Source organism: Delphinus delphis, chromosome 11 (genome assembly GCF_949987515.2).
Source record: "Delphinus delphis chromosome 11, mDelDel1.2, whole genome shotgun sequence".
Classification (NCBI taxonomy): domain Eukaryota; kingdom Metazoa; phylum Chordata; class Mammalia; order Artiodactyla; family Delphinidae; genus Delphinus; species Delphinus delphis.
Genome location: NC_082693.1, coordinates 94,527,164 through 94,550,922, shown reverse-complemented (window position 1 = coordinate 94,550,922; position 23,759 = coordinate 94,527,164). Strand labels below are relative to the sequence as shown.

The 23,759-nt window shown below is 42.1% G+C and overlaps 1 protein-coding gene across 2 annotated transcripts; it reads right to left on the bottom strand.

The window, feature by feature from the left end:
* Positions 1–223: 223 nt before the first annotated feature.
* On the bottom strand, positions 224–14,365 carry RBX1 (ring-box 1). Of its 2 annotated transcripts, none has more exons than XM_060025723.1 (5): positions 14,235–14,365; positions 12,239–12,317; positions 7,292–7,362; positions 4,053–4,138; positions 224–1,019 (listed from the first exon to the last, which is right to left on the bottom strand). In XM_060025723.1, exons 1-5 carry the CDS (start codon positions 14,310–14,312, stop codon positions 935–937), a joined length of 399 nt encoding a protein of 132 aa, XP_059881706.1. In that variant the 5' UTR covers positions 14,313–14,365; the 3' UTR covers positions 224–934. The 2 variants fall into 2 exon arrangements, with proteins under 2 accessions (XP_059881706.1, XP_059881707.1); XM_060025724.1 differs by lacking the exon at positions 224–1,019 and adding an exon at positions 1,076–1,265.
* Positions 14,366–23,759: the final 9,394 nt, after the last annotated feature.

Genomic DNA, 23,759 nt, shown 5'->3' with positions numbered 1-23,759 from the left:
GTGTGGTGGCAAAGTGGGGAAGCTGGGCTCAATCCAGGTTTGAATTCGAAGTTCTTAATTACTAAGCTAGAGGTTCTCAAACTTTTTAGTCTCAGGGTCCCTTTATGATCTTAAAAGTTGAAGACCCCAAAGAGATTTGGTGTGGGTTATATCTATTTACTACAATGGAAATCAGACCGAGAAATTTAAAAGATTTTAAAAGAACAAAAACCCGTCACATGTTAACGTAAAAATCTTTATTAAAAGTAACTATTTTTCAAAACAAAAAATTAGAAGAGTGGCATTGTTTTACATTTTTGCAAATCTCTTTTATATCCGACTTAGTAGAAGACAGCTGGGTTCTCACCTCTGCTTCTTCACTCAATATGTTGCTTTGGTTGAAGGATATAAAGAAAAGCTGGCCTCGTACAGTCATGCAGTCGGAAAAGGAACTTTGTGAACCTGCTGAAAGGGTTTCTGGAACCCTCGGAAGTCCTCAGCCTACACTTTGAGAACCACTGCAGTAAACTAACCTGCCTCTCAGTTAAAGACTATATAGCCATTGAATTAGTATTAGACCTGGCAGTTCTTTCCATGGCCAAGGCATTTTAAACAAATTGCAAAGGGTGGTGGTGGGGAAGGAAACTTGAATTCTCCTGTTAATTCAATTTTAAATGACATCGATTTCCAACTTGAGTTCATAGATTACACCTTTGGCAGCCAAGATTACTTATTAGATTTCTCCAAGTTTACTTTTCTAAACTAAGAAGAGAAAGCAACATGTCATACACAAAGTTAACATTTGTATAGTGTTCTTAACAGTTCACAAAGCCTCTTTCTGTGCCCACATGACGCCATTTAGTCCTCGGCAGCCACTTTACAGAAGAAGAGCTCGGAGCAGAGAGGCGACCTGCCCAACACTGCCATCAGTAGCCGGGCTGTGGACCAGGCTTCCTCATGACCAAGAGACATGCTCGCAGGACGACTCTGCTCTGGCTCTAACGAACAAACACCTCACTTTCAAAAGCTGGCTTTCCAACCTAGAAAGAGGGGTCCTTTTATGTTCACTTTTTTCACATACACAAGAGGCGGCATCTGTTCTAGAATCCAACTGGATTTTATTTGACACAGAATACAATATGGGTGCAGGAATAGCAAACCGAAAAGACAAAGCAGAAAAAACAGTTCTACCTAATTTATAATTAAGTAACAGGAGGGCAAGTCATTAAGTGGCTAATGATACAGTTGAGCTTGACGGAACAATTCTCTTTTTCTAGTGCCCATACCTGAAAGACAAGGTAAATTATTTAATTAATTCCTTGGTAATTTCCTGTTTTGAGACTATAAAACCTGCTTAAATATATCCGCAAACCTGGTTAAAACTTTGAAAAGAAGTAAGTGACCACAAGTGTGTGCCAAGACCGGGTTACGACCCTGGTCTCTGCCCCTTTCATCTTACCGGCCCCTATAACATCTTACTTATCACCCCCTTCTTATGACGGTCCCGCCTCACCACGGACTCAGCTGCACCCACCTGACTCCTTCCAGCTACCAGGCAGACACCAGGCAGTAACAGGGAGGCGAGAGGGAGAAGTCAGAGCCGGTGCTTGTGAAAGGGAGCTCCACCTGTTTGCCCCAGGCAGGGGCTCAGACAGCATGAACTCTTGGCCTCCCCTACCTGTGGTGGCCTCTTCACCTCAACTCCAGTCCTCAGGCAAGTTTAGGGCAAGGCAAATACAGAAACCAGTGACTGAACAGCCTTCAATTTCAAAATCTATCACCAGTTCCAATTATAGCCCTGAGTCCACTCAGCACTGCAGAAAGAGAACTGTGGAGAGAAACTAGGTATGGATCTCAGGTCCTTTCTGATTTCCCCAGAAGCCAAAAGTTGGCTCTAGCAAGATTACAAACAAGGGCAGGAAATTTCTTCCACATATAAATGGATTTCTTTTCTCCTTTTTTAAAAAAGTATTTATTTATTTATTATTCACTCGTCTGCAGCAGGTCTTAGTTGCGGCACACAGGGTCTTCATTGCCGCGTGTGGAATCTTTACCTGTGGCACGCAAACTCTTAGTTGCGGCATGTGGGATCTAGTTCCCTGACCAGGGATCAAACCCAGGCCCCCTGCATTGGGAGCATGGAGTCTTAGCCACTGGACCGCCAGGCAAGTCCCTAAATGGATTTTGTGAACACAAAATCCTTCATTATTATCTTACTTAATAATCTTTTGTCGTGGTTCTTTGTGGGCAGTTCACCTCTGATTAAAATATTTTGTTATATGGATGGAAACCAGGGCACTAGAACTCTGCATCACTGCTTCCATCATCCTGAAGGGGTACTAGATTCTTTAAGCACTTCACGTAAGAAATTCACTTAAATACTGTCCAAAAAAGTCCTCATAGGGTAGAGCTCCAGTGTGTGTTACGAGGGCTGGAGAATAACCCAGAAGTTGTCCATCAGATTTAAGCATGCTGCAATTTGCTTCTTATGAATTTGTTTTCCCAGTGCACTGATAACCATGGCCAGGCAAAGTCACCAGCTGGATACAGTGACAGTGTCAAAGCCCAACAGGAGGGTTCTGTACACCCCCCACTTCTTAGGCTCAGCCCCAGGCACATGTAATGGGCTACATGAGACAGTTTTGGTCCAAGACGGAACCTGGAGCCTGCTCCAGGGCAGAGCCAATTACAAAGGCCTCTTGAGAACTTAGAACAGTGCTTCTGCCTTGACATGTATTACTTGTCATGTCATGGCTCCACTCAGAATGCAAGCTCCCCAAGGACAGCGAAGGACTGTCTCACACATTTTTATATCTTACACATTACTTAGCATATACTTTGCTGAAAGGAATGTGACGGTATGAAGATATTGAGTTATTTGGCAGGTTTCTTAAAAAATGAACATGCATTTCACAAGACTTTCAAAATTCTTTACCAAAATAAATAATCAAGTCTAAAAACAAAATAACTGTACCAATAAGTGATTTGTAAACATTTCACAAACTAAAGAACCCTATTTATTGGTTTTTAAACATAAGAATATTCTGCTAGTCAAAACTCATATTTAAGTAAAAATCTCCCTTTTCATTAAAAATTTGATCAAGAAAATGACTGAAAATTCAACAGATAAAAGAGCGTTTCACACAAAAATATAATAGGCATAAAAATATATAAAGAGTAGCCCAATTTCACTGAAAAGTTTTAAAAATGCAATTGAATACTAATTTTCACCTGTCAGTAGCTAAGATGGAAAAGTTTGGTAACAGAACATTGGCAAGAAATGGAGAATGGAGCCTCCTGCTTCACTGTTTGTAGGGACTGTGAATTAGCACATATTCTTGGGAAAGGAAAATCTGACACTATCAAAAATAAAAACATACATACTCTTTAATCAGAAATTCCTCTTTTAGGAATTACTACTACAGATATAAAAAATTCTATATATATATCCAAATACATTCAAGTACATATACGGGGACACTCGGGAACGCCACTAAGAAGCTGTTGCTGACGGCCACCTCCAGGAAAGAGATGAGGAGAACAAGGTGAGACTCATCTTTTGTGGTAAACCCTTTGACCACTTGAATTTCTGAAAATTTACATGTCATGTTTTATTTACATACTACTAACAGCCACAACAATAATGATTTAGTTGAGATAGCCATGAACGCTGTATCAGAATTAATCAGCATGAGATAAAACCAATGAAACATGATAGGTGGATATAATTCTAGCCCAAAGCAAAGACACCTGACATTAGTTAGCCTCTGGAGCCTTATTACTGATGTGATTTTGGAAATATTTAATAGTTTGCAAATTCTTGTATTTTCTACTTTCATAGAACCTGGATAGTTGGGAAACTCTAGGCTGCAAGCTTCTAATGTGGATTCACCTATGCATTTTCCACATAGATGAGTCCTTGTCTAACTAACCAAAAGCTAGTTTATGAAAACAAGGCATGTTCCATGTCTCCATTTTCTAAGACTGTGCACCCTCCAGCTTGACGTGAGTCCAAGAATGATACTGACCACAAAGCCCAACCTTAAAACGTCAAAACATCCAGAGACACCTACTTTTGGAATTCCCACTCTCTGTTGTCCAACGGACACACCTGCCGTGTTTTGAGCCAGCGGGAGATGCAGTGGAAGTGAAAAGCATGCTGGAAGAAAAGATACATTTTATTAAAAATAATCCTATGAAGGCTCAGCTCTCTGATGACAATACATCTCAAGGGCAGTGGGGTAGTTACACACAGGGGCTGGAGCAGAGTGATGGAAGGCAACACACAACGGGAGACAAAAGGTCAACAACGGGTTACACCTTGGTTAGGTACGAGGCTAAGTCCAGTGAAACATGTCAGAAACGTCATTCCTACAAAGGGAAGAGTGCATTTAGGAAGCATAGCAGTGTTCTAGCAGTCAGCTCTCTTTCCCTAAGGGAAGATGGAGTGGGGCTTCCTGGTCCTATGCGGCCTGTAGGGGGGGCTTACTCTACTGGGGCTCACGCAGGGAGGCCCTTGATCACACGTGGATTTCAAACATTCCCCCTTCTTGGGACCCAGCTGCCCTCCCCACCTTGGAGAAGGGAACCCCAGGAGCAGAGGCATCTATTCAGTGCGGGTAGTGCGCCATCCCTGACATCACCCAGAGCTGAGAGGGGCACTTCCCCGACCTTCCACACGCAGCTCAACTCTTTCCAAAGGACTTTATTTCCCCATTTGTTTATAGGTGTATTGATATGACAACAGCCTGGTACTCAGTGAGCCTTTAGTGGGTGAGAGACTGTGTCTTAAAAAGGAATGAGATAAAAACTTAGGGTAAAAGGAAGTATTACGATGGGCACACTGCACGCAAACAGCTGAAAGAGCGTCGAAGGGCTTATTCCATGATCAAGACAGGAAGTAAAAGGGCAAAAGTACCAAGACTACTGGTACAGGGAGCGAGGAGTTGGCCTTCGGATATGGGGAGAAGGAAAGTCCCTGTGCAGCTTTTTGGTACGTTAATGACGTGCAGACGCTAACCACAGCACCTCTGTAATGGATGTTTATCCTCTGCCCCTGCTCGTGTGAGCAGCGAACGCGGACGGAACAACAAGAGTCTCCTCACCTGAGCCATGACGGGTCGGCTGAGTGGGGACAGGGGAGAAGTGCTGACACCCCAACACACCATGAAAGCCTTGGCAGGCTTGGCTTAGTAACAGCCCTGAACGCTGGTCAGCGTGTCCCCCCAAACATACATGGAACTTAAGAATCACAATGTGGATTATCATTTGTGAACTGTCTTTGCACAAAGACAGAAAGAGAATTCTGTGACAAACACTAGAGTCCACGGCTGGTGCACTGGGGCTACTCAACAGGACAAACACTCTCCCAGAGCAGTGGCCCTTTGCAAGATCCCTTTCCTCCTGACGCTCACACAACTCATTATTTCTGAAAAAGAGAAAAAACAAAATTTCCAAAAGGCAGCAAGCGGAGGCATTTTTCTCAATCCCCAGGCGGTGGTGACAGGCTCACCTAAGGGCGTTCAGGACACCCTTCTCCACCTCCCAGCTGCCCCGTTAGGCACCTTGCAGCAGTACAGGGTCCTGTACTCCCCAGCCACCTCCGAAGACAGAGGGAAAGACGGGCTGCAAATGAGGCTGCAGGGCTGGTGACAGCATCCCTGAATGCCCCTGTTCCCAGCTTTCTTCCTGTTAACCATCTAAGACATATTGATGAGTACACTGAGCAGTCTCAAAATACACTGCCTGGTGCTTCACACTTTGCAGACAGTCTGTAAACATCTATTACCTCACTGGAGCCTCCAGCAACCCAGGCAAGCAAGCATGACGGCTATTACTATCTTCATTTTACAGACAGGAAACTGTCTGCATAACCGAAGAGTTAAGTGACTTGCCTAATTCATAGAGCAGGTTAGTAGGAGACCCAGCACTAGAACCTGGGACTAGTCCAAAGGTTTCAGGCACACCTGCTGGCTCTTCTTGGTGGCAGGCTCTCTGAGCTCGACTCTCCTGAGCTGAATTTAAGGAGGAGCTCACTCCTTTTCCTTCCACCACAAAGTGACAAGGTTCTTAGTATACGCCTGGATGCCAGGGAGAGCAAAGAGCCCGATAAGCTTTATTCTTTATCCCCATAAATGATAAACACTGTCCCTTGGCCAGAGGCTACTGTGAAACTGTCAAAGGGCCCCAACAGCATGGAGAAGGTGCCCCACAAGGTGTGGGCTGGGAGGAGAGCCTCAACCCGAGGGAGAAAAGTACTGATAGCTCTCTCTTCAGGAACTACAGCCACCCCAAATTTTATTTATTTATATCTATTAACAAAGACGCTTACTGCATGCAGGAGGTGTTCTAAGCAGTTTTTTTTTTTTGAGCAGAGAAAGGTTTACTGCAGGGGCATGCAAAGAGATGGGTGGCTCATGTCCCAAAAAAACCCCAACTCCTCTAAGCACTTTTTAACATAAAATCACTTCATCGTGACTGTGACACTATGCAATCTACTATCACCTCCATTTCATACGAGGCTTAGAGAGGCCAATACTTTGCCCAAAGTCACCTAGCAAGTCCCAGAGACAGGGAATGATGGTCTGACTCCAGAGTCTGATTTCTTAGGCCTGTGTCATGCTGGGAGCCCTCTGATCCCTGGGCACAGGACGCCCGGACAGGACAATTTTAGCTCCTATGACGGGGACTACATGTCTATAAGGATGAATTTTTAACACGTGCTGGAAATAACATATTTGATGTCTATTATCCTTCACAGCTGTCACTCCCTGGAAGGCCGTACATTCAGTCCAGAGATGCTGTACAAAACATTTCTGGCATGAGCCACATTAAAAAAAAACCCAAATCCTAACTTAGTACATTTGCCACACCTAAAACACACACAAACACACACACACACACACACACACACGGACACTCAATTTATTCACCTTAGTTCCACAAGACACCTAGCCTTTTAAAAATGTGTTACGAAAGTAAAGATTTCCACTAACAGAATATTCCAAAGACTGTACCATAGGCTTTGAAGGCAATTCCCAAAGATGTATCCCCAAAATGTTGCTGACAAAAGTTGGTACACTTTATAATTAAGACAAACTATTGTCTCTGCAATAACTAATAACTTTAACCCTATAACAGGTGAACAGTACAATGCTTTTAAATCTTTTTTTTTTTTTTTTTAAATATTTGTGTACCTTTTGGGAGAAAAGTGGGCTAGTCATTTTTTTCCTAGTTAGTTTCAAGACTGGCAAAGCAGGAAAAGTGGTACTATGTGTACAAGCCATGCTGATAGGGAAAGATGTTTCCTTACGTTACAGACGCCCCACGCAACGGTGCACTCTTCAGAAGTAGCAGACGCCTGGTTGGCTTGACACTCTATGCCTGTGGGAACAAGAGCAGACAGCACTGGACCCTGGCAACAACCTTTTCACCTACAGCTGCCCTACCTGCACGATTACACGATGACACGACTGGGGGTGGGGGGTGGGGGTTGGTGGTGATGGCATAAACATGAACAAAATCTCAAGTGGTTAATTAGTCATAATTGTTTTTTAATGAATGTGGAAAGGGGTGAAGAATAGAGAAGGCAGAGATATGACTTAACAGCATGCTTTGCGATGAATCCCTCCCCTTGTTCAAAAACAGAGTAACGAAGGAAAGAGTACTCTTAAACTCTGAACATAACCTGACTTGTCCAAATGACAGTGATTCCTCCTAATCTGGTAAATTTACTAAATTCTTAAAGCCACCTCATAACTCTTACTGTTCTGAGAACTGGCATCTCTATTCTTGGTGAATGCTTCCTCTCAGGCCCTTACAACACCCAGGTTTGCCACATGAAAGCCTAGCTGGGGGACAAGCTCTAGTCCCTAAAGGAGTCAGGCAGACATATGGAGCTGGGAGAGAGCAAGTAAAAGGGGGTGAAGAGGCCTGTGGCGAAGAGCAGTGTACGCTTTGCATGAGGACGTCAAAACTCAAGTCCTTAAAACACCGTCAACACAGCAGATCTGTGAGGCCAACGGGTTAGAGGAGACTCAGGGCTACCACTTAAGTGACACTTATTGCCCCTGAGGTGATTCTCACCGGTGAATGGAGCAAATTGCTGCAAATGTATCCAAATATCAATTTCATAGAGGGGGAAGGGAGGGAACTTAAATAGAATAAAAAATCTGACTGAGATCCAGAAAGGATGAGTAAAGCTCTATTGGGGATAAATATTCAACGAACAAGAATTACTAATGTGTAATTTGCTTTCTCTGAAGGTGGTAACTAAATGGAGTCTCCCTTCTGAAGAACAAAAAGCTTCAGGAAAGACTATTTAATGAGACAATTACTTCAAACTTCCATAGGCGGAAAATACTAACATTGTATGAAAGTAATGCTGAGATGTTAATGCATACATTTGGTCTTAGGGGAAGAGATATACCATAATGTTCTTTCCCCCACCCTTCAAAAATATGAAAGGCAAAGGATCTGAAATCACAGAAGTTGCTTATGCTACCCAGATTCACACTACAAAGAGAATAACTGGTTTTCCTTCTGATAAAAGTGGAGAATCTAGGGCCTATGCCATATATTCAAGAATGTATGGGGGCTGTGAATGCACCCTATTCAAAGAGATGGCAGAGAAGATAAAATCTGATGTCCTTCAAGTTGCATCATCTCACCTAGATGAGGACTATGTATTAAGAAATTAGCTAAGCAAGAGGCACAATTATTATTTAAGTAAATAATGAAACTGTTTCAAGGTACATTATCATGTTTAAATTTTTCTAGGTCTACGTATTTTTAAGGGGCTGTCGTTCTATGCCTAGTGCAAACTAGGCTTTCAGTATCTGAATAAGCAAACAAAAAATACTTCTATAAATAGAGAGAATGGGGGCCAAATATACATTTTTTCTTATCAGAAAACTCCTAACAAAGAACAAAAATATATTGTACAGCACAGGGAATATAGGAAATATTTTATAACAACTTTAAAGGGAGTATAAACTATAAAAGCGTTCAATCGCTATGCTGTACACCTGAAATTAATATTGTAAATCAACTATACTTTAATAACAATAAAAAAGATCAGAAATAGGATTGCAATACAGAACGTCAGATAAAAGGGGATAAGGCATGAAAAATTACTAAATACAAGTGTAAAATGTCCTCAAAGATAAAATGTTTTCAAGCTTTTGGTCCAGAGGCTGAGCATTGGGGTTTAGTCATTTGTTTAAACAGGGGAAGGAATTGTTCTCTGTCAGCCTAGAACAGACAGAAAGGCAGCACACAACAGGTGTGCAAAGGCAGAAGTTGATTTCATGTGACTTATAAAGCTTGAGGACTTTTATACTTAAATACAAGAGCATTACAACCAGAGGACTGCTAAGGAAGCAATGGCTTCTTCTTGGAAGTGAAGAGATTTCACACTTTGAAAATATTGATGGACCTGTGGTTTCAGGAAAAGACTAACTTAGGGGCAGAGGCTGGGTCTAAGCACTTCTGGATGCCCCCTTCATCTGGAACAAGATTACCTGAGGCAGTGGAGAAAATTACACCTAGCAGATGGTGTTCTCTAAAAGAACCAAGAAATAGGGCAATGCAAAATAAGTATGAAGCTATAGTAGGACAGGTAGTAACAATTTGGATTCCAAAGAGGAAGTCTTCAGACCAAGAATGCTTTGTAGGTGAGTTCAACTGGAGCACAGCCATAATCACTCGTTTATTTACGGCTCTGTATACAATTATTCATTTAATGCCAGACCAGAATTTATTAGAAAATGGCCATTGCTAGATCAAGATTCTTATTTTCATCTTTAACAAAAGTGTCTTTTTTTTTTTTTTTTTGCGGTACGCGGGCCCCTCACTGCTGTGGCCTCTCCCGTTGTGGAGCACAGGCTCCGGACGCGCAGGCTCAGCGGCCATGGCTCACAGGCCTAGCCGCTCCGCGGCATGTGGGATCTTCCCGGACCGGGGCACGAACCCGTGTCCCCTGCATCGGCAGGCGGACTCTCAACCACTGCGTCACTAGGGAAGCCCCAAAAGTGTCTTTTAAAAGCATCATAATTCATCTATTTTTGAAAGGAAGACAAGCCCAGTTGCAGCAACCAGATTTCTCTTTAGTGTCTGTAATAAACAGAAGGGTATGTTCCATAAGGGTAAAGACCTGATCTCAGGTCTTTTATCCTAGACCTTGCAAAATGCCCAGGATATAAATATTCATCAAATGAACATAAGACATGACTTGAAAATACTTTGTTTGTTATAGGAATTCAACGTCCTACTTCTGCATCTGACATTTAAAATATATGATAAAGCAGGTGTCTAACTAAAAGCCCACATTGACCCCTCAAGTGTTCAACACTAAGAGAAGACAGAATATCAGTGGCCTTTGTCTGTCACCATCTTCCCAAGAAGTGCATTCTCTTGCATCCAGAAAGACACACAATGACTTAAATACAGAGGTTAAAAACAAGTCAGGATTACAGAAAAGAGCCCCAAGAAAGTAAAATTTTCTCTGGGCACAACTCCTTGTGAAAATGCACAACAAGGAATTGGCAAGCACGTAATCAAAAACCCCACCCTAGCACATTTAACACTGTGCATGTGTATTTCTGTGATGGGTTCCTTCTCTCTACATTAAACATCATGGTAGCTGCTGATCTGCTTTGACTGTTGTGTGAAAAGGTAAACAGGGTCAAAACTCAAAGAAATCAAGGGCAGTAAACTACCAACACATGCCATGATTGTTTTCCTGCACAAAATATTTGATTTGTGCTTTCCAAGTTGCAATGACCACAGACTAGTCTATTTTGTGTTTTTATTATTCACTGAGCAAATATCTAGTGAGAACCTATTATAGCTTATCACTAGATATAGTAGTATTATAGTACAAAACACTATGCTAGATGCTAGGAACACATCAGTAAATAACATGGAATTATAAAGAACCAACTAAATTAAATGACTGCTGCAAAGAAAACTATAGGATGTCTTGGAAATATTTAACAGAACTGGCATAGCTTGTGTTTGTGTGTACGTAAGTATGGTCAGGGAAAACATCTTTGAGCAAGTTCAAGGTGAGATCTGAAGACCAACTATGGGTTAGTTCTACATTGCCCAATAAAGTAGCCACTGGCCACGTGTGAGAATTGAGCACTTGAAATGTGGCTAGTCTGAAATGAGATGCTCTGGAAGTATGAAATACACTTTGAAGACTTAGTACAAAAAAAAAAAAAAAAGTAAAATATTTCACTTTAAAATGTTGATTACATGTTGAAATAAAAATATTTTGGATATAGTAGGATAAATAAAATACAAATCATCTGTTTCTTTTAACTTTGTTAATATGAGTACTAGAAAACTTTAAATTACGTATGTGCTCACAATTGAGGCTTACATTTAGATTAGACAGTGCTGCATTAGACAAAGATGGGGGAGAAGAGGTGAAGAACATTTCAGCAGAGGGAACAGGATATGTAAGGGCTCTAAACAAGAGCATGGACACTTGAAGAATGGAAGGAAAGTCAGAGGAACCACCAGAGTATGCAGGAGAGTGGCTCAAGATAAAGTTGAGGAGGCAGGTAAGTCATTTAAAAAATAAGTTATAATTTCAATTCGAGAAAGTTGCAATTTCTTTGCCCTATTCCTGATCTCAATAACAAACCATTTTAGTACCTGAATGAATAGTGACTGTCCCTGGTGTGATCAACATTCTTGCCCCTATTACTACAAGGATACTAAGTCCACTATGTGTTGACCACTGTGTGTAATGCAATATGTGGAAATTTAAATTAAATTTCTTTAGAGCAATTAACTGCCTATTTAGATGTCCCCTTAACTACACTTGGGCTAACACTGAAAATCCATACTCAGGTTTCTTTTCTTCATAAATCCCCAGCAAAAACTAGCTCTAACAGAACATTTTAGCTCAAAGTTCTTTTTCTTTCTTTCACTATTTTTGCCTTTGAGTCTGGTTACAAGATGGGAAACAGAGAGGATATAATCAATAGTACCTCTGTGTCCACAATTCATTCTAAATGTGGCCTTGCCATCTTTAGATTGAGTAGATTTATTCTGAGAGAGGGGTATGCCTGCAGGACATCATAAAAAACTACTTTATTTCAAACACACCAATGGTCCAGATGCACAAGACCCCAAGTGCTCTGACTGTACTTTAAATCTCCTTGGGAAGAAGAAAACTGGTCACATCAGGATGGCCGCAATCTCTGTAACCTTCTCAACTTCCTCCCATCCTCCTCCAATTACTTACAAAGATCCATAATGTGGTTCCGGCAGATGGCACAGTTATCAACCACAATATCCCAGGCCCAGAGGGCTACCGCATTCCACTGCAAAGAGAGAAAGGGGTAACAATGCACTCTACTCTCCTTGTAACACAAGCATAGACACACACAGAACACACACACGACACTCTACTAGGATTTCATGCTCCAGTTATCATCTTTTTGGCCACAAGGACCACTAAACAAAAGAGCTTCTAGAGGTTACATTATTCTTATTTATTATATCAGACAGCAAGAGTAGGTTACACGTACGCTCACCCATTCTCCAAACAGTTGAGTATATAAATACAGAAATGAATGTCATCTTTTAATTTTATTTTTTCCTACAGTTTAGTCAGCCATATCAATGCAAACAAATCAGGAATAATTTATAAGTGCCTGTTTTAGGTCTAATAATCACAAAATTGAATTACTGTGCAGGTTCTCCTGGCAGTTGCAGAAGAGCTCAATTTCTGCAAAAACAAATATCTGCTCTTCAAGGAGACTTTGGAAGCAGGAATGGGGAGGTCGAAAACAAGGAACACAATGAACTAAGATGATGACTGGATCATAAAACGGGTAATCGTGGGATAAGCTGGATAACTACGCAGTGTCAATACTCAGAACAAGGTCATCACTTAAATCTTACAAGATAGCTGCACAACAAACTCTAAAATTCACCAGAATTTTGTTTAGTTCCTATCATCAAATAAACTGTTTTCAACTTTTACATGCTCAAACTGTTATATTCAGTTAAGATAATTTCCATAAGAATTTATCTAAAAGTAGTATTTAAGTAACTCAACCCTCTGGCTTCTGCAATTATAAATATTCCCAAACTCCCTTTCATCCACGAATTTGGTGCTACTTCTCAAACCTTCATCTCTTTCAAGCCTAATTCTCAGTGTCTAGTAACTTCTTCAGCACTTTTCACCCTACAGTTTCAACTTGGAGGAAAAAAATCCTACTTCTATTCTTCAACATGGCTGCTGGCTGTAACTGAGCATGCAGGGCCCACAATGAAACGCCAAAAAGCACTAGGAGGGGGAATATTGTCAGGGTTTAGCCAGATGTTCCAGGAATAACATCTTCCCTATTTCAGGTCTTCATTTTGTACAGATCTGTTTTATCTTGGGTGGGAATCGGCACTTTTCTCCCCAACTGCTGGCAAACAACTATAAGGCATTTCATGCAAAAAGACACGTCCCACATTTCTGCTTTCCCACTTTTACCAGGTCGTTCGCAACTAGTACTCAACCCTGCCTAAATGACACAAGATTTGGGCTCGCATTTTCTTTTTAACAAATTCCACCATGTTTCTTTTTTTTTTGGACAGCGGGATTCTGAATATGACCACAGGACTGGGGCAGCTGTGTGACAAACCAACAGACCTCTCAGAAGAGCCAAGAGTTACACTCGAGACACTTTAACTCGGCAGGGTCGAGGACCAGAGAGGGCTAATGGAGGCCTCGATTAGGCGAGGACCGGGTCGGGGTCCCTCAGAGGGACCCCAAGCTTCGGACAGGGGCGAGGCACGGAGATCCCCAGCCCGGGTCCTCAGACGCCTCCAAAGCGGTAGGACCTCAGGTTCCCGGCTTTCGCCACACCGCCCCATCCTCCATCCACCGCAGCACTCCGACTCCCCCTTCCTCCCACCCCACCCTCTCCTTCCCCACCCCTCCACCACTCCAGTGACAGCTCAGGCGCTTGGCTCCTGCAGCCAAGTCGCAATCCCGCGTATCTCAATAAGCACCTCCGTGATTGGCCCCTCAGCTTCCTAACGAAACCAATACTGCAACTGACAGTGGGCGGCAGTCACGCCGATCAACCCTAAAACCCGCCCACCGGCTTCCTTTCGTGGTACCCTGTCCCAGGAACGCCCTGAAATGAAGCCCTTTCCTCCGCGCCTTGGCCATCCTCGGGCCTGCCAGCCAGATCCACGCCTCTCTAGCTTCCCTGAGGAAGGCGCTGGCGAGACCCAACCTTTTTCACTTCAAAGCGCTTCTTGCCCGCGCCGCTGTTCGTGCCGCTCGGGGTATCCACATCCATCGCTGCCGCCATTTTGGAAACACACGCTCCGTCGCCCGGCTACTGCGCCTGCGCGTCAGCGCAAGCCTCGCTCCCCCTCCCTCCCCGGCACCTCCTCCCGCGCCCCACCCCTCACTGGCGCGCGAGGGGCAGGTGGGGGCGGAGCATGTGGCCACGCCTCTTAAAGGCGCTGGCGCTGTCCTCCCCCACCCCCCACCTACCCAGCGTTGGCGGAGAGGAGGCGGTGGCCCGAGCGTCTGGGGCGGGGCCGGGCGGGGCTGGGCCGAAGTGAGCGAGCCGGGTGGAAACGTTCGAAAGGGCTCGTTCTCGTCGCCCTCCCCCGGGAAGCCCCCGGCCACACTCCCTCAACTGGGGCGGCGGCTGCTTCCTCCGCTTGGGCCGCGACCTGCAGCACCGGCCCCGCCTCGCCTTCCCCGGCGCCGCAGAGCTCCCCGGCTCGCTGGTCCTCGTCGCGTTCTTTTGGGGAAGGGGCGAGGGTGGGCGTCCCGCCTCCCGCTGCCGAAACCCGAAACCTCACACTGGTCTTTCCAGATCCTGACCCGCTTACGAGCCCGGCCTGAGTTGCTACCCTCCCTGGGAGGCCTGAAGCACCGTTTGGTTTCCTAATTCCAATTCGGGAAATACTCAGGATTCGATGGGGAGACTGGAGCCCCCCGCTTCCGTGTTCTCCGCAGGATCAAATTGAGCAGGCATTATGTAGCCCTGCCTTCACCTGCCCACCTGAAATAGGTGGAGGGAGGAGGCTTAGGAGACTGGGAGATGACAGCCACAGCCCACCCAAAATACCAGTCCAACTCGGAATGGCCTTCGGTTAAAGAACACGATTTACATTTAACTCACTTGAGCACACACTTCCCATTCCTCAGTTGGTCATCGGACTATGGGGTCCTTTCTCCTTAATTTCGGTCCTCTTTCCTCTCTTTGAGCCATGATCACATCTGCAGTCACTGTACTTCTTGAAGTGTTTGTGTGAGGTATTTGCCACTTATTCTTACTGGTCATTCCTTCCCAGCCAAAGCACCTGAACTTTATGTCACCCTCCCTTTTCTAGACCAGCCCCCCGCCCCTTTTTCATCTCTAATCTTGCAGAGGTATGACTCTGCTAGATAACTCTTAAATTTTGTATTAGCTTGTTTGAAATCTCATATTTTCTATTAAAAGAGAATTGAAGAGTGATTGATTGTGTTGACTCCATTGTTAAACCAGAAGAAGTAGGATTTGTTTCTTTGTCTTAATCATAAACAAGAACAACGAATCTGTGAAAACACCACCACAGCTTTAACCAGACTAGAATAGAGAATAATTGTGTGAGACCTTAAAGCATTATAGGAACCTTACAAAGTTTTTCTAAGCCCAAGTTTTGTTAAATTAATGCTTCCACGTTAAGAGTTCTGTCATTTATTGTGTTCCTGCAGGAATACCCGAAACGCATAGTAAACTAAGGTATTGAGTGCATATTTATCCTTCATTCAACAAATTCACTGAGTATGTACCAGGTCCTGTTATAAACAGGAGAGACTGTGATGAAGGAGTCTAACTCCTGGTACGGAGATAATACACAAGTCAACAAATAAACACCAGAAAATCTCAGATATCAATAAGTGGAAACAAGGTCATGAGACTGAAGGGAGATGGAAGCAGTATTAAATTCGGTGATCAAATAAGTCCCCTATGAGGAGTAACATTACAGCTGAAGTCCTTCCAAGGGCTTAAAAGGCCCTGTATGATATGCTTCCCATTCATTTTATTGTGCTTTTCTTCTTTTCTTTAATGGTACATGTACCTTCTAACATATTTTTTCACTTACTCATTAGATTTATTGGTTTTTGTGTGTCCCACCAAGAGGAATTTTGTTATTGTTTTCTTTATTGGCAACAAATACTCCTAGAACAGTGCTCGGTAAGTTGTAGGTGCTCAGTATGTGTTGAATGAATAAACTTGAAGCTTATTGAGCAAGGGGAGTGTGGTAAGAGAGGTTGGACAGGCAGGCAGGGGCCAGATCAGGTAGGGATTTTATTGAAGATGTTATGGGAAGATACTGGAGGGATAAAGTAGGGGAGGGGACTAACAGTGACATAATCTTATTTAAGTTTTTTAAAGTTTTTAAGCTTTGTAGGAAGAAGGTATGGTAGAGGTACGAGAGAGGAAGCACCAACGATTTACAAGTTGTTTGCTTTGTAAAGAGCTACAGTGGGGCAGTTCCATTAAGCTATGAAAACCTCATGTACTGATCTCTCCTTTGGAGATTTACCTTGCTGTGATGATTGGCCACCGCGTTCTGTACTAGATCCTGCTGCATAAACCTAAGAAAACTTTTTGTAGGCCCCGTACAGATTCCTATCCTTCAAAATTTTACTTAGTTTACAATGCCATAGGTTGTAATTTTACTTTAGTTCTATTCAGTTCATCCATCCAGCCATTCTTTCATTCAACAAATATTTTTTATTTAAAACTTTTCCCCTCCCCGACAATGGTAGGTCAGAAGCACAGGTAACAACCTGGACTTTTAAATATTTTTAAATATTTGGCCGTGTTGGGTCTTTGTTGCTGTGCACGGACTTTCTCTAGTTGTGGTGAGCGGGGCTACTCTTCATTGTGGTGCGCGGGCTTCTCATGGCGGTGGCTTCCCTTGTTGCAGAGCACGGGCGAGCGCGTGGGCTCAGTAGTTGTGGCTCATGGGCTCTAGAACTCAGCCCCAGTAGCTGTGGCGCACGGGCTTAGTTGCTCTGTGGCATGTGGGATCTTCCCAGACCAAGGCTCGAACCCATGTCCTCTGCGTTGGCAGGCGGATTCTTAACAACTGCACCACCAAGGAAGCCCCTCAACAAATATTTCTAAAACATCTACAGAATGTGCTGTGTGTTAATTATACCATGCTGATCTGGATAAAAAGACATCTGACATTTTAAGTACTTGCCAAAGTCCCCTTTCATCATTGAACTTATGATGTGTAACAGGAGAGGCAATAGTCAGTTCATGATAATTCCAATGAATTTTAGGAAAGGGGAAGTACAGGGTGCCTTGAAGCAGAAGGACAGTCTGGAGGGTGGGGGAAGTCCTCTTAGAGGAAATGTTTTGAGATTGAAGGATGAGCCAGACAAAGAGGAGTGGATGCAGTGGTATGCTGGTATATGTTAAAAAATCCAGCTCTTAACAAAAGAAAGGGGGGGAAAAAAGTCCTGATTTGTAGCTTTAGCAGCCAGATTGCAAAATTCCTGAAAATTTAACAATTGCTTCCATAAGCTGATGCAAGCTGGCTCCAGCACTCACACATACTGAGGGATATGGAAGAAGGTGGCATTCCAGTTTGAGCCAACAGTGTACAGAAGGAGCTGGAAGCTGGAGAATGCATAGTGCACTCATAAAGAAGCCTGGAATGGCTGCAGTATGAAGAGAATGAGGATGATATAAAATGTCTGCAAAGATGTGCAAGAATCAATTGTTAGTCTCTCTTCCCAATTCTATATTTAGCAATGTCATGTTGTTAGCTTGAAATTGGCCATAATCAAGTATTTACACTGTGGAAATCAGCCAACACTACAAACCAGGGGTCCCCTTACCCTCCTAGAGTCAGTTGTTAAACATTTACTGCTGGTATGGGCCAGGTCTTGCAAGAATGTTCAGTAGAGCCATGCAAAGAGTTTTGGTCTTTATCCTCAGTGATGAGAAGCCACTGAAGGATTTTAACCGGTCAGCCACATGGTCAGATATGCCTTTTTCAAAAGTGCTCGGCAGGACTTCCACTTCTGGGAAGATGGAGTAGACATACTTTTTCCTATTCTTCTCTCTAAGTACAACTAAAATCCCTGGATAAGATATATATTTTTTAAAACGTAAGACTCTGAAAGATGGAGAGAAGAGGGCAGACCTGTTAGGGACCTCAGGACTTGAGGAATGACATGGTAGTGAGTTCTCTAGGTTTTCTTTTTACCTCCTATATCCCTGTCTTGGAACTGAAGAAGCCAGCAACCTGGAAATGCCAGTGAGTGCAGATAAAACAACAGCAACAGGTTGCTTTCTCTAGCAGACAGAAAAGTTTTAGACAATAACTTCTCTACTCCATTCAAATTACGCAGAAAAAAAAAAAGTGGCCCCACTCCAACCCAAGTGGGGAGCTTAGACTGTACAGTTCACAAGTCTGTAACCAGGTGGTATAGGCCAATTAGGAAGTTGGAACTTTCCAGGTGTTAACGAGCTCCCCTACCCCTGTGGTGTAACAGGGGACCATGAAGGGGTATGGACTTCCACTCCCACTCAGCAGTAATGAGGCACCCCTTCCCTTCCCTGCTGGAGTGGTATTGGAGGAGGCCTAATGGAGAGTTAGGACTTTCACCGTCACCCAGCAATAATGAGCCCCCCAACCGCCACTGCAGTGTCAGTAGAGACCATGTAGGGAGATGGAACTCCCACCCCTGCCCAGCAGTAATGAGGAGCACCCTCACCTTTGGGTGTTGATGGAGACTAACTGGGGAATCTGGACTTCTACCTCTACCCTCCCTTGCAGGAGCAGTGTCAAAAAAAGGAAGGTTTAAATAAGATCCAGAGTCTCATAAAATAATATTAAGATGTCCAATTTCAGTTGAAAATCACTCAACTTACCAAGAGCTGTGAGATCTAAAAATGAATGAAAAAAGACTATCTATCAATAGATGCCAACACCAAGATGACAGATGTTAGAATTATCTGACAAAGATTTCAAACCAGCAATGATAAAAATTTTTCAACAAGCAATTACACACAAACTTAAAACAAATCTCAGGAAATAAATAGAAGAGATAAAGAAGACCCAAATGGAAATTATAGAACAGAAAACTTCTATAACTGAAATATCTCAGTGGATAGGCTCAACAGCAGAATGGAAGTGACAGAGAAGAAAAAAAAAAGTCACTGAAATAGAAGATAGAACAATAGAAACTACTCAATCTGGACAAGAGAGAGAAAATAGACTGAAAAAACAAAACCAAAAATCTCCAGAGTGAAAATAACAAAAGATCTAACATTTGTGTCGTCAAGAGTCCCAGAAAGGAAGGACAAAGAGAGCCAGGCTGAAAATGTAATTGATGAAGTCATGGCTGAAATACTTCTCAAATTTGGCAAGAAACATAAAACTATAGATTCGAGAAACTGAGTAAATCCTAAATAGGACAAGCCCAAAAAATCCATGCCAAGACACAATTAAACTTCTAAAAACTAAAGAGAAAGAAAAAAGTCTTGAAAGCAGCCAGAGAAAATGACAGCTTACCTATTGAGGAAAAATAATTCGAATGACAGCAGATTTCTCATCAGAAACCATGGAGGCCAGAAAGAAGTGGCAAAATATTTTTTCAGTACAGAAAAAACAAAACCAAAATCTGTCAACCCAGAATCCTATAGCCAGTGAAAATATTCTTCAGCAATGAAGGGGCAATCAAGACATTCTAAGATGAAGGAAAACTAAGAAAGAATTTGTCAGCAGCATACCCACCCAAAAAATGGCTAAAGGAAGTTCTCTAAAGTAGGCAGGAAACAATAAAACAAGGAACCTTGGAACATCAGGAATAAGAAAGAACACACAGTAAGCAAAAACAGAGGTAAATGCAATAGGCTTTCCTTCTCCTCGAGTTTTCTAAATCATGTTTGACAGTTGAAGTAAACATTATAAGGCTGTCTTACGTGGTTCTAAATTTATGTGGAGGAAATATTTAAGAAAATTATAAATGAACATAGAGGAAGGTAAGCTATCTATACTTCACTCAAACTGGTAAAATGATGACACCAGTAAACTGTCATAAGTTATGTATATATAATGTAATACCTCGAACAACCACCTTAAAAATATACAAAGAGATACACTTAAAAACATTATAGATGAATCAAGATGGAATTCTAAAAAATGCTTAAGTAACCCACAGGAAGGCAGGAAAATAAAAATAGAGAAATGAAAAACAGAGAGAACAAACAGAAAACAAAAAATAAAACAGACTAAATTCTTAAGATATCAATAACTACATTAAACATAAATGGTGTACATATACTAATTAAGAGCCAGAGATTGGCAGAGTAGATTAAAAAAATGACCCAATCAATATATACTGTCTACAAGAATCTCACTTCAAAAATTATGATATAGGAAGGGTGCCAGTAAAATAATGGAAAAAAGATGTCATACAAACATTAAGCAAAGGAAAGTAGAAATGACTATATTAATATCAGATTAAGTAGATTTTAGACCAAAGAATATTGCCAGAGAGAGACGGTAACATCATAAATGCTAAAAAAAAATCAATCCACCAAGAAGACATAGCAGTTCAAAATGTATATGCATCAAAAAAAAAAAGCTGTGCTGCAAAAACATGTGAAGAAAAACTGATAGCTTTTAAAGTAGAAATAGACAAATCCACCATTACAGTGGCAACTTTTAACACCTCTCTTTCAGCAACGGATAGAACAACTAGACAATCAACAAGAATATAAAAGAACTAAACACCACCAACAACCAATGGGATCTAATAAACATTTTTAGAACACTCCATCCAATAACAGCAGCATACATGTTCTTTTTCAAGTGCCATGCAGCATATACCAAATGGACCATATCCTGGGCCATAAAACAAACCTTAAAAAATTTTAAAGTATTGAAATCATATAGTATATTCTCCAACCACAATGAAATCAAACTATAAGTCAATAAGAGAAAGGTAACAGAAAATTCTCTAAACACCTAGAAACAATAATCCATGGGTCAAAGATGAAGTCTTTTTTTTTTAAATTTAATTAATTAATTTATTTTTGGCTGTGTTGGGTCTTCGTTGCTGCGCGCAGGCTTTCTCTACTTGAGGCGAGCGGGGGCTACTCTTCGTTGCGGTGCGTGGGCTTCCCATTGAGGTGGCTTCTCTTGTAGCGGAGCATGGGCTCTAGGTGTGCGGGCTTTAGTAGCTGTGGCACGTGGGCTCAGTAGTTGTGGCTCACGGACTCTAGAGCGCAGGCTCAGTAGTTGTGGTGCACGGGCTTAGTTGCTTCGCGACATGTGGGATCTTCCCAGACCAGGGCTCGAACCTGTGTCCCCTGCATTGGCAGGCAGATTCTCAACCACTGCACCACCAGGGAAGTCCCAAAGACGAAGTCTTAAGGGAAATAAAAATATGTATATTGAACTGAATGAAAATAAAAACAGAACTTGTCAAGATTTGTGGGACACTGCTAAAACAGTGCTGAGAGGAAAATTTTTAGCACCAAATGTAGACCTTAGAAGAGAGAAAAAGAAGGACTTCCCTGGAGGTCCACTGGTTAAGTCTCCGAGCTTCCACTGCAGGGGGTGTGGGTTCGATCCCTGGTTGGGGAACTAAGATCCCACATGCCTCGCAGAGCAGCCAAAAAAGTAAAAAAAAAAAAAAAAAAAAAAAGAAAAAAGAGAGAGGAAAAGAGTAATCTAAGTTCCCATTTCAAGAACCTAGAAAAATAAGAGCAAAATAAACCCAAAGCAAGCAGATTGAAAGAAATTATAAAGAACAGAAATCATTAAAGTTGAAAACAGGAGAACAATAAAGAAAATTAAGGAAACAAAAAAATAGGTTCTTTGAAAAGATCAGTTGAATTGACATACTTCTAGCAAGGCTGACAAAGGAAAAAGGGAGAAGACACAAATTACCAATATCAGGATTGAAACAGGAGATATTATTACAGACATAAAAGTATCATAAGGAAATACCACAAACTCTACACACATAAATTTAACAACTTAGGCAAAGTGGACTATCTCCTCAAAAAACACAAATTACCACAACTCACACAAACAAACCACAAAAAAATCATTTGAATAGCCCTATAACTATTAGGGAAATTGAATTTATAATTAAAAAACACATCATGCATTGAGTTATCAATATTTGAACAGCTTTATTGAGATGTATTACACATATTGTAGAAGGCGCCCATTAAGCGTACATTTTAAAGATTTCAGGATATTTGTAGATACGTGCAATCATCACCACAGTCAATTTTTTTTTTTTTTTTGGCTGTGCCATGCGGCACGTGGAATCTTAATTCCCCAACTAGGGATTGAACCTAAGTCCCCTGCATTGGAAGCATGGAGTCTTAACCACTGGACCACAAGGGAAGTCCCTGAATTTATAATTTTAAAGTTTCCTCAAAAGAAATCTCCAGGGCTTCCCTGGTGGCGCAGTGGTTGAGAGTCCGCCTGCCGATGCAGGGGACACGGGTTTGTGCCCCAGTCCGGGAAGATCCCACATGCTGCGGAGCGGCTAGGCCCGTGAGCCATGGCTGCTGAGCCTGCGCGTCCGGAGCCTGTGCTCCGCAATGGGAGAGGCCACAACAGTGAGAGGCCCGCGTACCGAAAAAAAAAAAAAAAAAAAAGAAATCTCCAGGCCCAGTTGGTTTTCACTGGAGAATTCCACCAAATGGTTAAAGAAGAATTAAACCAATTCTACAAAATCTCTTCCAGAAAATAGACGAGCACTTTCCAATTCATGTTACGAAGCTAGTTTTACCCTAACAAAACTAGACAAAGACAGTACCAAAAAAGAAAACTACAGACTAATATGTCTCATGAATATAGACACAAAAATTATTAACAAAATATTAGCTCACATAATTTATCAATATATAAAAAGAATTATTTACCATGATCAAGTAGGGTTTATTCCAGGGAGGCAAGTTTGGTTCAGTATTTAAAAATCAGTCAGTGGATTCTACCATATTAAAAGGTTCAAGATGAAAAAAATCACATGATCATATAAGTATATACAGAAAAAACTTTTGACAAATTTCAACATCCATTCATGATAAAAAAAAAAATAACTCTCAGAGAAATAGGAATAGAGGAGAACTTCCTGAACTTAATAAAGGATACTTACAAAAACATGCAGCTACCATACTTAATGGTGAAAAACTGAATGCTTTCCCCCTAAAATTGGGAACAAGGTAAGGATGGCTTCTTTTATCACTTTTATTCAATATGACTGGAAGTTCTAGCCAGTCCAATAATGGGGGGGGGTGATATAAAAGACATATAGATCAGAAAATTGGCTGCATTGAGTCTTCGTTGCTGTGCACAGGCTTTCTCTCGTTGCAGCAAGCGGGGCTACTCTTTGTTGTGATGTGCGGGCTTCTCAATGCAGTGGCTTTTCTTGTTGCAGAGCACGGGCTTTAGGCACGTGAGCTTCAGTAGTTGTGGCACGTGGGCTCTAGGGCACAGCCTCAGTAGTTGTGGTGCACGGGCTTCGTTGCTCCGCGGCATTTGGGATCTTCTTGGACCAGGGCTCGAACCCGTGTTCCCTGCATTGGCAGGTGGATTCTTAACCACTGTGCCACCAGGGAAGCCCAAAACTGTCCTATTTTTAGATGACACATAGTTTGTGTAGAAAATTTCAAGGAATTAAAAAAAAAAATCTTAGAACTAATATGTAAGATCAGTAAGTTCACAGGATACGTATAGGACTTGTATGCTTAAAACTAAACAAC

Bases quoted from the DNA above. Each gene is read 5' to 3' on its own strand.
- RBX1 (XM_060025723.1), bottom strand. From the start codon at position 14,312: ATGGCGGCAGCGATGGATGTGGATACCCCGAGCGGCACGAACAGCGGC. The intron at 12,318-14,234 runs GTTGGGTCTCGC...CTCTCTTTGCAG, and splicing joins AGCGCTTTGAAGTGAAAAAG to TGGAATGCGGTAGCCCTCTG. The intron at 1,020-4,052 runs GTAGGTGTCTCT...CCCTCTTTCTAG, and splicing joins AGAGAGTGGGAATTCCAAAA to GTTGGAAAGCCAGCTTTTGA.